This window comes from Panthera uncia, chromosome D4, assembly GCF_023721935.1.
Source record: "Panthera uncia isolate 11264 chromosome D4, Puncia_PCG_1.0, whole genome shotgun sequence".
NCBI classification, from domain to species: domain Eukaryota; kingdom Metazoa; phylum Chordata; class Mammalia; order Carnivora; family Felidae; genus Panthera; species Panthera uncia.
The window spans coordinates 14,753,541-14,768,884 of NC_064807.1; the positions used below are offsets into that span (position 1 = coordinate 14,753,541).

Genomic DNA, 15,344 nt, shown 5'->3' on the forward strand with positions numbered 1-15,344 from the left:
TTCCCCAGTGGCTCATAGTAAATCAGCTTGGGTGATTTTGGGATAACTGAGTAGAATTCAGGTTCTCTGCAGCCAGGTTCATTCCTTTCGGAGACCAGAAAATGATTTATGAAGAGTATTTATTTAAGTTGCATCACAAGACAGAAAAAGTGGCAAATACAGAGAGAATTCCAGAACTGCAAATGACTTGTGAGGTCTTTTGCGTTCACCCTCCAAATCCGGGCGCTTTTCTAAAAAAATCTTTATCACACACACACACACACACACACACACACATTTATTGAGCACCTACTTCATATCAAACAGTATATGCCAAATGCTTTCATGTATGTAATTTCATTCAAATTCCCATCACTCATATAAAAGATAAACAAACCCAGCTAAACAATATCAATAATTGTGTTGCTAGCACCAGATGGCTCATAAAGGGTATAATCTGGCATGGTTGGGGAGTAGAGGAAATGTGTTTAGTATCCAGTCATTTGCAAAAAAAAGCAATGCCAGTTACCTTTTTTTTTTTAATGCATTTTGTTTGTTTATTTTGCTTTAAGTGAAGATGAACATATTTATTTTTACACAAATGTTTGGCTGGAATTTGCTCTTTCTAGAAATGTAAATGTCAGTTAAAAGCCAAGGATATTCCTTTATAAAACATTTTCGTTTCAAAGAAGGGAGAAATGCAAACAATACATCCTACGGAAAAAAATATCTATGTGAATTGACTATGACTTATGAGGATTATATTCTTTGTTGTGAAAGCCAAAGGAGGGAATTTAAGGCAGAAAGTCAATTTCTTTTTTATTCCACACATTCCCTAAGCTTCCGTAGATTTTCCATTCACTTGGATGCCCTTGGCATCAATTTGAAATGTTACTTTTAATTATAGTTTAAACTGACGTTAATACATTTCCAAGAAGATACAATTAGGCAGCGAGGTATGGTAGACAGATTGATGCTGTGGAAGAGAATCCTTGAGTCCCACCTTCCCAGGTCCAGCTCTACTAACTTGTTCCGAGTGCATTTTTTTTTTTTTTACTTCTGTGTACTTCAATCTTTTATCTACATTCTATGATGTAGTGAATGTAAATTTCAGAAGAATCTCGAACTGAAAACTACCATATATTTTATTATTTTTTAAAATGTAGTTTGACCATCTATTATCTCAATGCTACTGCCAAGGGCCAGAAGGCAGCAAATCTGGATCTAAAGAAGAAGATGAAACAGGTCGGATACAATTGATTTTATAAAAATATCATCTTTATTAATGTCAAGTAGTAGGAAACACCGGGAAATCTCACGTCCTTCTCTCCTTTTTGTATTGTGTAGCAAGCTTTGGAGAACAAAATGCGCAACAAGAAAATGGCAGCTGCCCGAGCAGGTTGGAGAAATGTTTGTGATTGCAAAATCTCCCCACTATGGATAAAGTGTTCCTCCTTTTTTTTCTTTCCAAATGGGCATTTGATGTAGTATACCATTACTGCCCTGAGTGAGTCATTCCACAATTTTTACTGTTCACCTTTTGAGACCCTCTCAGCTTTTCCAGTGGAGGAAAGGCAAAGGAAAGAAAACTTGAAAAATGGAAACTTAGCAATAGTAATAGACAGGTGACTTTGCAAATTGACAGAAGAAAAAGACAACATCCACATAGTCATGTACAAATAGCAGACACAAATGCAGAAGTTCTGCCCCCTGGGGCCGTTTTTATACATAGATGGATACACCAGGAAGGTATCACTAGGCTCTTCTGAGCTCACCAGTGTTGATTTCCTGGAGCCTTTTCTAATTCATTCATCTCTCTTTTTTATAACCTTCTTAAGTTTTAAACCATTGAAATAAGGCATACCCTTATTTGCCAAAATTCCCGATACGTTCTGCATTCCACATGGGAAAGTAATGTCTAAGAACCTCAGGGAACATTTTTTCAAACTTTCCCCTCGTTCTTAACTTTAAAACTCTTTATATTACTAGGGCTTTCCCCCCTTGTAAGTACTATAAGTCAGTCCAAATTGGTTTAAGTAGAAAAAAACTTCATTAGTCCACACAAATGAATAGGAGAGTGGTGTGGATGGCCTGAGACCACGTTTTATCCCAAGTTTAGAAGTGAGCAGGGCTGAGCCCCATTTCTTTATGGTTCTTTCAACACTGCTCTCCCTCTGTGTCAGCTGACCTTTATGGCAACAGGAGAGGATGTAGCAATTTCCAGTGCTAAGTCCTTAAATTACATTTGTCTTAGATGGTTTTTCCACCGTAAAGCTACTTGTTTTTTTTAATTGCATTAGCATTTTTTTTTCAGCTGTGACAAATTGTAAAAACTTGAAAGTGTACGATGGGACGATTTGACATGCACATACATTATGAAAGAGCTCCCACCACTGAGTTCATCAACACATCCATGACCTCACATATTTACCTTTGTGTGTGTGTATGTGTGTGTGTGTGAGCACTTAAGTTCTACTGTCTCAGCAAATTGCGATGTATACAATGCGGTATCATCAACTATAGTTCACCATGTGATGCATTACATCCTCAGACTTCTTCATCTTACAACTGAAAATTTGTACTCTATTACCAAACTCTATTTCCCCCACCCCGAAGCTCCTGGGTTACCATCCTGCTCTCTGTTTTCATGAGTTTGCCTTTTTTTTTTTTTTTTTTATTCCACATGTAAGTGACACCATGTACTGTTCGCCTTCCTCTGTCTAGTTTATTTCACTTAGCATAATGCCTTTCAGGTTTATCCACATTGTTGTAAACGGCAAGATTTCCTTCTTTTATAGGTTGAAAAATATTATATAATTCTATATCTCTATCAATCTATCTATGTGTATCTATATCACGTTTTCTTTATCCATTCCTCCATAGATAGACTCATGTGGTTTCCATCCTTCCATGCTGCAATGAACATGGGAATACAAATTAATGATTTCATTTCTTTTGGATATATCCAGAAGTGGGATTGATGGATCATATGATAGTTTGCATTTTCCTGGGAGTGATGTCGAGCATCTTTTCATGTACTATACAGATATTGGTCATTGATAAGTCCTCTTTGAATAAATGTCTATTCAGATCCTTTGCCCATTTTAAATTAGGTTATTTGGTTTTGATGTTGTTCAATGGTATGACTTCCTTGTCTATTTTGGATTTTAACCCCTTCTCAAATATGTGGTTTGCGGATACGTTCTCCCATTCCATAGGTTGCCTGTTCGTTTTATTGACGATTTCCTTTGCTGTGCAGAAGCTTTTTAGTTTAATGTTCATTTTTGCATTTTCTGCCTTAGTTTTTGGTGTCAAGTACAAAAATCATTGCCAAGACCAAGGGCAAGGAGGCTTTTTCCTAGGTTTCCTTCTAGGAGTTTTATGGTTTAGGGTCTTACATTCAAGTCTTTAATCATCATGCATTAACTTTTGTGTATGTTGTAAGATAGGGGTTCAGTTTCATTCTTTTGCATGTGGATATCCAGTTTTCCCAGCACCATTTATTGAAAAGAATATTCATTCTTCATTGTATATCCTTGGTACTTGGTCAAAAACTAACTGACCACATATGCATGTATTTATTTCTTGTTACTCTGTTCTGTTCTAGTGATCTTGTTGTCTATTTTAGTGCCAATGCCATACTGTTTAATTACTACAACTTTGTAATATAGTTTGAAATCAGGAAGCATGATGTCCCAGCCTTGTTCTTTCTCAAGATTGCTTTGGCCACTAGGGATCTTTTTGTGGTTCCATCGAATATAAGAATTGTTGTTGTTGTTGTTGTTTTTTTCTATTTCTTTGAAAATGTCTTTGGAACTTTGAGAAGGATTGCACTGAGCCTGTAGATTGCTTTGGGTGGTAGGGACATTTTCACAAAATCAATTCTAATCCATTAACATGAAATTTCTCTCCATTTATTTGTGTCTTCTTTAATCATTATATAATGACCTTCTTTGTCTCTTGTTACTACTTCGTTGGCTTAAAATGTATTTTGTCTGAAATAAGTATAGCTGTGCCTCCTTCTGGTTTCCACTTGCACAGAATATCTCTTTCCATTCTCTCGCTATCAGTTTACGTGTGTCCTTAAAGCTGACGTGAGACCTTCATGGGCATCTTTTAGTTTGAAGCACGTATGTCACACATATCTGTGCTGTTCTTGTGTTTGCTATAGATTGTGACTATAACGTAACATCATCAAATTCGTGTTTAGAATGGTGAATGAAGGGGCACCTGGGTGGCTCAGTTGGTTAAGTGTCCAACTTCGGCTCAGGTCATGATCTCATGGTTTGTGAGTTTGAGCCCCATGTTGGGCTTGCTGCTGTGAGCACAGGGTCTGCTTTGGATCCTCTGTCCCCCACCTTCTCTGCTCCCCACCCCTGACTCTCACATGCTCTATCTCTCTCTCTCAAAAATAAATAAAGAAACATTTTTTTTTTAAAGTATCTTACAAAAAAAGAATGGTGAGCCAAAAGTTGACTTTTAAGATCTGAATTCTAGGTAAGGCTTGTTTTTATCTTCATTGTTTTAAAGATACAATAGTATAGCATGCTATTTATTTGATATTTTCCCATAATTTTTACTTAAAAACATATAAAACCTTTGCAAAAGCAGAGACCATCTTATTCATAGTTGTTTCCTCAGAACTTAATACAGAACTTTATTATATAACAGTCATTCAGTAAAGGCCTACCAAATTTCTACTGGCCAATAAGGAACTCTTTTATTTGAAAAATTTAAAAAGAATACATTTTTATATTAATTATAAAAACAGTACTAAATATAAAAAGAGCAGAACTTTCACTCCCTTGTAGAGTAAGAAATATAAAAATATTTTGTAGGTAAAAATGCTAAATATTATGGCAACCTGGAGCACATTTGGAAGATACAGATTTCAGACCACCTCATTTGGAACATTAAGCACACTGAAAGCTAATTTTTTAGAAAATGTTTATTTATTTTTGAGAAAGAGAGCATGCGCAGGAAAGGGGCAGAGAGAGAGAGGGACAGAGGATCTGAAGCGGACTCCGTACTGACCGCAGAGAGCCCTATGTGGGGCTTGAACTCACGAAACCCGAGATCATGAGCTGAGCCAAAGTTGAACTAATGCCCAACTGACTAAGCAACCCAGGTGCCCCTGAAAGTTAAATTTTGATTTGTTGCTCCTTCATCTTTTCTCTCTCTCTCTTTTGAACAGCTGCAGCTGCTGGTGGCCAGTAGCGTTCCCAGGTATGCTGGGGGCCCAGAAGGACTCTTCACCTTGCTGTTCAAAACCAGCCACTTCTGAAAAGGGCAAGAACACAAGCATTGTGAAGTTGCCGTTCCCCTCTTCTAACCCTGATGTATTGTCAAGGTCATGCTGGTCAATCCAGGCGTCACCAGTCTTAGTTCAGCAAGAAGGATCTCCACCTTGTTCCAAACTCAGGGATTTGTTCCTCCACCACCAACTTTTCCCCTGACTTATTTCCCTGGCTTTTCTTCTAACTAATGGAATTTAAAAGTGGATGTGATTCAACAATACAGGTTACTGGTTTACCTGTTGCATTAATTAAAAAAAACTTTGGGTATATGGACTTTCATCTTATACCCTTCTTCTGCCTTAGTTTTCTTTGCCTGGGAACAGAAATACTTCACCTCTTTTTACCCTCAAAGTTAAGAAATATCTTTATCAAGTAGTCACTGTAATTATTCATTAACTCGCATTTTGAAACCAACGTCTTGTTTTTCCATTTTTTTTTCCATCTCCCCATCTAAGGCCCCCATGACTATACACCCAAGATTTTTTATTAGCTGCTGGATTCAGTAGGAAAAGGAATGGGCTTTTTAAAAGAAAAATCCTAACGGAAGTAGGGGCCTGATTAGCATTGGATTGAAAGTCTCTCACCTTAGACAACCCACCTCTTTATGAGTTAAAAAAAAAAAAAAAAGGCATTCTACATGATTACAACTCCATCACAGCTTAATCATGACCTCCAAGGATCACATTTCCTGAGTTTAGCTTCTAATATTCCATAATTTGTCTTTTTTTCTTGTTAAGGTTAGGAAAACACACACTTTCATAGGGGGCTTTAGTTTATAGATGTGTTTAAGCGTTATCATCTGTTTAAACTTTGAATAGCAGCAATCGATGCCCTCAGCCAGCCTTGCTTTGTGACTTCAGTTACATATGCGAACCCACAATGTCCTTTTCCAGAGCTGAGCCAATTTGCCTGCCATTCTCTGCAATTGACTTGCTGGTTTTTATTATCCTGCCCGGGAATTCTTCCTTCTTTTCACTCTTCTTCTGGCCATAAAAGGATGCCCTGTTCCTCTGCCAATCCGTGTGCCCATCACTGCCATGACACAAATTCAAGATTTCCTTCCTCTGGTCCACCTTTCCCGATTAGCCTCCATTCCCAAACTTGAGAGGTTTCCTTGGACCCTACTGGCTTTATTTCAGAGTCTATTATTTATATAGGTTTTCCTGTGCTTTTTTAACAGTACTTTACTGTCTCCTGTATGCATGCATCGTCTTTCCTATCCAGATTGTAAGCTCCCTATGAGCAGGGATCATATCTTTTAACTCTTTTGTATGCCTAGGAGAGTGCTGTGCACAGGTAGGCACTGAGCATATGCTTATTAATTAAATTGAATCAATTTAACTTGCAGCAGTCACACTGTGAAACAAAAACTTGTGTTATCTGCATGAAAAGTGTTATTATGATGGAAGAAATGGAGTTATCTGTTGCGATGCAGGGTTTCTTGCCTCATTCGATTATAATGCAGATGAGTAAATAAAGTTAGTGCTTATTTCTACTTGGATCATTTTGTACTGTGTAGTAATAAGATTAGAGAATTGGTGTACATGTGTTACCAAATTTGCAATGTGGATGACACTCCCTTGTTCTTGATCTACTTCATAAGAGAAGTGTTGAAAGCTGACAAACTGTCACCCAAGGACTTCATCTCCTAAAGGCAAGGTAGGCAATGCACTTTTTTTTTTTTTAACTCGAGTTGCCATCTGTCCCCATACAAAGTTATTACAATATTATTGACTATATTCCCGATGCTGTGCATTGTATCTCCATCACTTACATATTTTATAACGGAAAGTTTGTGCCTCTTCAAACACTGTACTTTGGGAACAAACGCTCAGGGTATAAGAAAGAATTCAGACATGACATTCTAAATTTCAATCTTTGTATACATTGAAAATTAAGTTGGATTTTGATTGCACCTAAATACTCCTCTGATTTAAGCTAAGCATTTTTAGAAAATTTAACCCTTTTCGTCTCCAGAGAGCTGACAAAAATATTTCCATAATACTTACTACATGAACAAGCATCTGAAACGGTGAGTGCCATTTCCAAAGCTGTTTGAGGACAATTTGGAGACTAGCCTTGTACTGGGAAGGTTCTGATTGCTATGATTTAGTTCTCTATCATTATTTCTCTATATAATGATCAAAACCATAGGAAAAATTTGAGAAGGCAAACCTAACCAACCAACCAACCAGACTGCACCTTTTATTTTTTTTCTAAGACGAATAAAGAACCAATTCTGACCAATGTATGTGAAAACTAAATTTACTTTTCTGCAGAGCTTTGCCATTCATTTGAAAACTGAAAAACTGCATTTCGACACATTCTTTGAATTATCTCCTTTGACTTCTGAGAGTAGCACATAGTGTAAACCATACCTAGGGGCTCGTGTTAACAATACTTTGACCTGAACTATGTTTTCTTATTCTGATGGATCCCTACAACTACCAGAGCCAGAGCTAGCCAGGGTTTGGAAATATTATTTGGTGACTCAAAATGTTATCATATGACGGGGTATAGTTCCCCTCGTTGCCACAGGGGGTCAGCCTTTGCTATCTTCACTCCTCAGTGGATGAGTTAATAGGAAGAGGTTTCGGGTCAACTTCTCTGTCTAACACTTCAGGGCTGGAGCCCTGCCTTTAACCTAGTAGACTTTACTGGAACTTGAAATATTTCACTTTGCTTTAGCAGCCCCTTCCTAAAAGAGTATGGGTAGATTGTGGGGAAGTGGACTTCTCATACATGCTGGGACCACACCGGGTGTGTGATCGTTAGGAACCATGATGAAGCCGGCACGTCTTCATCCACTTGATAAACATTTATCACATACTGTGTGTCAAATGTTTATTAAACGTAATGTACCCCAAGTATCACCTACTCTCTATATTTTCTCCCACTGTTTTGTACCACCACCTGCCATATTGATCTTCTTGGTTTCCAGAATCTTCTAGAACAATACTAGAACTTATGAAACTGTTTTAAGATTGAGGAAAATCAATGATACCTTTCCATTCAAGGCAAGAGTGTCCCTTTCTTCACAGTGAGGCAGCTATTACAGTACACTATCAGAAATTGGAAAAGAGTTTTACTCTCTTTCATTCTCTGTCAAGTGCAATGCCGAGCAAAATCCAGATGTTACTCTCACCTTTTCCAGCCTTCATCCACAACTAGGATTTTTTGATGGACAAATAACCCTGGAATGCAGAATTGGCATCACATGCTTAGTGAGTGGAAGGCAAACAAAACAGTTTAGGCTTTGTTCCTTGGGGGAAAACCAAGGGAGTGTTTCAAAAGAGGGAAACCAAGGAGATAGGTGTCTCATGACTTTTATTTCCTTCCTTGAGTCAAAAAATATAATGCCCAGTTATAACTTTCTTTTGCCTTGTTTGGTATACAAGGGCAAAAGCATCTCCACAATTTATTCGTGAAGAAATATATCCCAAAAGAAGATGTAAGCAGACCTCAAAAACAAGAGACTTAAGAATGGGTTTGGCAAATGTTCCCAGTTCTCAATGCAGGTATGCACTTCGTTTTTTGGAAGAGAGACACTGAGACTTAACCATGTATTTTTTTAAATGAACTATAGTCATGGCCTCTTTTTGTGTTTACTTCCTGCAAGAAGGAAATACCATTGTATGGTGGTGACAGTTCTCAAGCCCTTTTATTAGATTTATTTTTCTGACTTCTCTTGTAATGGATTGCTTTGATACTTGGCCTTGGATGGTCCAGCTGTCTTTTCCAGGATCAGTCTTGGTGACTTGGTAACTATGAGTAATGGAAAAACATATATAAGGAATACTTGACCTTTTCTGGGAACTTAGATATTGTACAACACACATCTTTTTCACACATACCAGGAAGTTTTCATATCAATCCTTATGGTTATTTAAAAACTTACAATAGAGGTACATGTTCACTATAGCAAATTTAAGCAGTTTGAATAAAATAAAACAAGTGAAAGAACCCTGTAATTCTACCACCCAGCAAAACTGCTGTTTAATATTTTGGTGTACTTTCCTTCCCTCAAATCACACACACAGACACACAGACTTAATAAAATATTTTGGATCATGAGATATATTTAGTTTTATCTTACTTCCTGATTTAACATTTTCCCATGCCATAAAATAACTTCGAGACATTTTTAATGGCTATAAAATATGTCATGTGACCTTAAGGAAATTGTTCAAAACCTCATGTTTCTCATTTCTAAAAATGGGGCTGGGGTGCCTGGGTGGCTCAGTCAGTTAAGCTGAGCCAACTTTGGCTCAGGTCATGATCTCACAGTTCGTGAGTTCGAGCCCTGCGTCAGGCTCTATGCTGACAGCTCAGAGCCTGGAGCCTGATTTGAATTCTGTCTCCGTCTCTGCCCCTCCCCTGTTTGGTCTCTCTCTCTCTCTCTCTCTCTCTCAAAAATAAAAAAACAAAAAAAATTTTGGTTTTAAATAAAAAAAAATAAAAATGGAGCTAATAAGAGCCCTACTCCATAAAGTGTCTATTTAGGGTTAAAAGAGATAGAACCTTTATAGAATATAGCACTGGGCCTGGCATGCAGCTAGCATTCAGGAATAGACACGGTTGTCATGCTTGTTATCATGGAATTCTAAATATTTGTAGTTATCCTACAACTACTTTTTGTGCTTGACTATACATATCAGCTCTGTGAAGTAATCGAGAACACTACTGAAATAAGATTTATCCAGAGCCTGATCATAGTTCTTATAGGGGTGGAACACTGAAAATATTATGGTGATCCCCAACATCTAATTTTAAACAAAAACAAGATTAGTCTTAAAATACTAAACTACATGGATGCTGAAGTCAGACGCTCCTTTCTAAAAAAAGAAAAAAGAAAAAAAATCCTGCTTTGTTGATTCTCTAAACACCTGCTTACTTGCTGTATCGTATAATCCAGCCATGGAATTAGCAATCTGATGTGCTTATAATTTAGAGTGTAAGGCCCTATGGGCATGGTTAGCATTTTGCAAGGATTATATAAATGGGTTAAATAAGGACCGTGAGTCAACACGAACAGAGAGCGTGACTGAGTTGAACGTTAAAATCTTAAAATGCTTTTTTTTTTCTTTTGGGGATCAAACTTTTTTCCTGTGTGAATATAGCACAGATTTGATAATAGGAGTGAGTGGAGAAATGGCTGCAATACACGTTTTGAGAAATAATCCTGTGTGTGCTAAGGCAGGTCAAACTGAACAACATTAATTAAAAGAAATTTTGTGAATGCAGTATTGTTATGCATGATGTGAAGATACCTCTGGAAAAGAGATAGATTAGAGGTCTGAAGGGCAAGGTGCTTAGGACATAGACCTCGGAATTGACAAATACATTTGCAGTGGAGTTCAAAGTTGCATAAATGACGATGGCATGACCCATCAGCAGATGAAAATTACCCTGCTGCAGAAGAACCATTCATTGGCTGGAATGACAACTGACTTCAATGGAACATGGAATGAGTCGATTTCATGGGAAATGCTTATCCCTAGTGAAGTAATAAGATCCAGTGGAAATACTCAACCTTTGTATCACAGAAAAGGCTCCATATATGTCAACTCAACAGGCTACTAACTGGGGGCTGAATGGAGTGCAGCGGGCAGGAGTGGGATGACTGGTAAACAGTGCTGACCTGGGAGTCGAGGCCAAGGTTTGAGTTCAAGTTCTGTTTCTGATGAAAAGCGCTGTTCACTGGCCATGTGATTTTCTGATGTTCGTTATTAGCTTTTTGACCCAGGCTAACTACTTACTGTCACTAAGTTTCATTTATGTCACCTTTAAAGTGGATTATAATTGTCTCCATTCAAATTGCTATCGGGATTGCATGAGACGGTGATGATGCTGAAAACCGCCTGGCACCGTTTGGCATGGAGGACGCAGTGAACAACTGAATAAATATCACCCATAATTCTCCTTTTCTTGTCAATCAAATATTTTGATTTGAAGACGTCAGTCATGTTTTAGTTTAAAAAATTAGGATGATTTTAAATTGATCTGCTTCAGAGAGCTATTAGTCAGAAACCAATTGCAAAGAAGGTTTTGCTTGGTCGGGAAAACCTAATCTTTCACAGACCCAATAAGAACAACTGTCTGGGGGTGCCTGGCTGGCTCAGTCAGTAGAGCATGCAACTGAGTCTTAGGGTCTTGAGTTCAAGCTCCACCTTGGGCATTAAGGCTACTTTGAAAAAACAGAAAAAAGAAAAAAAAAAACAGCTCAGCTTTTTTGGAACATCCTTAGTATTTTTTAGAAGGGTGGTTGTAGTAGCAGAGTGGCTTAACAAATATAAGCAGCATTCAATGAATAAACATGCATGTGACTGAGCATTAGGGGCCCTGTGTTCTAGTCCTGCCTCTGCTACTGATTAGCTGCCTGACTTGTTGGGAAGGGTGCAGCCCCCCTCCGTCTCATTGGCAAGATAAGGGGGTTGCACGCGTGATTTCTCAGATTCCTTCCTGTGCTCTAAACCAGACCCGCTGTGTCAGGTAGGCACCAGCCACGTGGGACTACGGAGCCCTTGCAACATGTTTGGCACTTGGAATGTGTTAGCGACATAAAATTCACCCTGATTTGGAAGGCTGTATGAAAAAGCTACTGTAAAAATATCTCATTAATATTGCTTTTTCACTTCGAGTGTGGGAAAGATACCATTTTGTGTATTTTCGACTAAGTGAACTGAATTACTAAAATTACTTGCACTCGTTTCTTTGTCCTTTCTTTAGTGTGGCTGCTAAGACATTTTAAGTGACTCGTGGCTTACATTTGTGGCTGCTTTCCCTTTCTGTTGGACAGTTGAGCGCTGCTCTCCAAACTGTGTTTATGAAATAAGACTTTGTGAAGGTTTCAAGTGCATCGTTCGCAGAGCTGGGTTTCAGATGTGCTAGGAAATTGACGATAAACTGTTAGGGCTGGTGGCTCCCGCCCATCGAATTTCAGCAGCTGATTTGCACTGGGGGTGGGGGATGCTGCCTTTGAGGAAGTGGGGAAGGGAAATAGGAATGAATTAGAGTCCACTGGACACAGAGCCTGATGGAGTAACTTGGTGGAGGGGGACTCTGGACAGTGGGCTACCTGTGATGCTTACTTGTGGCCAGGGAATAAAATCTAACACAGAGAAGGGAAGAGAGACATTCTGCGCCCCTATGAATGGAGCATGACACCACTGTGGTTCTGCCATCAACTGACAGCTTGGGGAGCACGGGAGATGGCCCTCTTGAAAGGGTTCTGGTGTCCCCACGACAGACATCCATGACAGGCACTTCTCAGATATTCGTTTGAGGGACTGGAGGTGCAAAATGAGAGTACAACACAAGCTTCATGGTGAATGAGCCTGAGAGATCAATTCATAAGCTGTGGACCAACACACATAAACAGGTGGCACTTTGCAGGGTACCAGTGCGTAGGTACTGAGACATGGATGCAATACATTTGGGATCTTAATGTTAATAAATACCTCCTTTGGACTTAAGGCTGGTAACGCCCAGGGAAGTTTTTTAGTTAAGCAGCGATAATAATCTTTTAAAAATCAAAGTTTCCTGGGGCGTCTGGCTGGCTCAGTCAGAAGAACGTGCGACTCTTGATCTCAGAGTCGTGAGTTTGAGCCCCGTGTTGGGTGTAGAAATTACTAAAATAAAATAATATAGAATAAAAATCAGAGTTTCTTGAAAGCAATGACATGCCAGGTCAAAGAGAAGGCAGCTGGTTCACGGTGTTATTGCCTAGATTGTCTGGAGGTGCAGGGGTCTGTGAAGAGGGAGGAAGAAAGTGTTGACAGACATGCACCTTGACAATTTTGTATCGTCTTTTCTGTTGCTTAAAAACCAGTGGCATATAAATGGGATCACAGAGCTCCTTTCTCTTTGACCCAGGGATAATATTCTTGAGGCAATGATGAGATTGAATACTAACTCGTACTATTTCCTGAGCCTATGAATTAAAAAAAAAAAATCAAATTATTACTTTACAATAGCTTTTGTGGTTAACTTTTCTTAACCACGTTTTTCAGATGGGTGTTGACTGTCTTCTTACTGTTGTTAATATACATGTGGATCTGTGATAAACTATGAAAAATTAATAAAAGAGATCAAGGACATAAGGATCAAGATGTCAGTTTTCTTTCCAGTGTTCCTAATTATTTTATTCTTAAACCTACTTTATAGTTAGAAATTATGAAACATAAATGTCACAAATCTGTGACTCATAAGTGACACTAACTTTTCCTCGATGAATCCAATGAATCCTTTTGGCTTTTGGGTTCATGGGGTTCACGTTCAGGGTCATACTGACTTCTGGGAACTGCTTCCCCCCTGCTAGCACACAACCCAGCAAAGTGAATCGTTACCTCCTTGATTGCTCTCTGTCTTCCTTAATAACATCAGCTGGACTTCCATGACCCTCCTTCCCCCTTTTCTAATCTCCCTCCTTTCTAATCTATCCTCCGTGAGGATATACAGAACCAACGAGCCTTCAGTATAGGTTGCGAAACTGCTGTATAAGTTGCATAAATATTTGCGGGACAATTAGCGTCAAGCACTGTAGGAGGCTCCAGAACCCATCAGTGAACACAAGAGATGTTTCCATGAAGACGATACAGACAATAACCGTTACAAAAACAAATAAACACGCTGAATAAACACATGAGTAAATTGAAAAAAAAAATTAAGCAACTTCTGCCATTGATAATGACCAAGAGAAAGGTCAAAAGAGGTCACTGTGATGGAGGAGACGGAGGGCCGCTTTAGCAAGGTCATTGGGGAAGCATGTCAGGGAGGGTGACACCATAGTTAGACAAAGCTGATAAGAAAGGGATACGCAGAGGGCACTTCCTTGTCTGTTTTGATTACTTACTCCCTCTTGGGGAGTGGGAGGGACCTCACAAAAAGAGTTTAAATTACAGAGAACTAGACAGTTGGAAGCTTGACCATCGTTTGTTTGCTTTAGAGAAATAAATATTTCTTTAAAAAATAGTGTTGCAGGGTATAAGCCATACCTCATTTACATACTGTAAGTTTTATTCTCTTTAGTTAAAAAAGAAAGCCCAGCAGGATTGGATGAGTACAAGAAACCGTGAGAATGCAGAGGTTTAAAGATAGGGACTGTTTTTCCCCAAAGTCACCCAACCAGGAAGTGACAAAGCCGAGAAATAGAAGAACCCTTTAGTCCGTGTTTTGTGCTCTTCCAAGGACATTGGTGCCTTTTTGTTACGCACTTCCTGCTTTATCAGGGACCACAAACCCAGCCCCTGACAGAGGCCAAGAAAATAACACAATGAATGAACTTGTCTAGTGGTATATGAGAAAATGAAAAGAACTGTCCTATCTTTAGGGAGCCTTCACTACTCAGTTTAGCTAATTATTGCAGAACCAGGGCTCTCAGATTTTCTGATTTTTTAAAAAAATTTTTAAATGTTTATTTCTTTTTGAGAGAGAGAGAGAGACATATTGCAAGCAGGGGAGGGACAGAGAGAGGAGACACAAAATGTGAAGCAGGCTCCAGGCTCTGGGCTGTCAGCAATGAGGCCAATGTGGGGCTGCAACTCATGACCTGAGCCAAAGTCGGATGCTTAAGCCACCCGGGTGCCTCCAGATCGTTTGATATTTAAAGAGAAGCCAGAAACTGGAATTTTTATGTCACATACGAAATTATTTTAAAATCATTTTTTTTAATGTTTATTTATTTATTTTGAGAGAGGCGGGGGCAGAAAGAGAGGAGAGAGCGAATCGCAAGCAAGCTCCGCGCTGTTGGCTTGGAGCACAGTGTGGGGCTTGAACTCACATACCATGAGATCATGACCTGAGCCGAAACCAAGCGTAGGACACTTAACCGACCGAGCCACTCAGGCTCCCCCTTTAAAAAAAATAGAAACACATTTTTAAATGTTTATTTATTTATTTTGAGAGCGATAGAGCAGGGGGAGGGGGAGAGAGAGAGGAGAGAGAGAGAACCAAAATAGTTTAAATGTTAGCAATTAGCACAAAACAATACACACACGCACACAGGCACACTCCATCTGTCAGCAGGATGCTGTCCAAGGGCCCTCAGGGTCAAAAAATCCCCAGGAT

At 39.0% G+C, this 15,344-nt stretch overlaps 1 protein-coding gene across 1 annotated transcript in view; it reads left to right on the top strand.

The window, feature by feature from the left end:
- Positions 1-5,541, top strand: part of TMC1 (transmembrane channel like 1) — a 199,198-nt gene extending 193,657 nt beyond the window's left edge. The window contains exons 17-19 of the mRNA XM_049632694.1: positions 1,146-1,224; positions 1,327-1,378; positions 5,174-5,541. Of these exons, the coding sequence (XP_049488651.1) occupies positions 1,146-1,224; positions 1,327-1,378; positions 5,174-5,196 (154 nt within the window). The 3' untranslated portion in view covers positions 5,197-5,541. The remainder of the gene's footprint in view (positions 1-1,145; positions 1,225-1,326; positions 1,379-5,173) is intronic.
- The last annotated feature ends 9,803 nt before the right edge of the window (positions 5,542-15,344 follow it).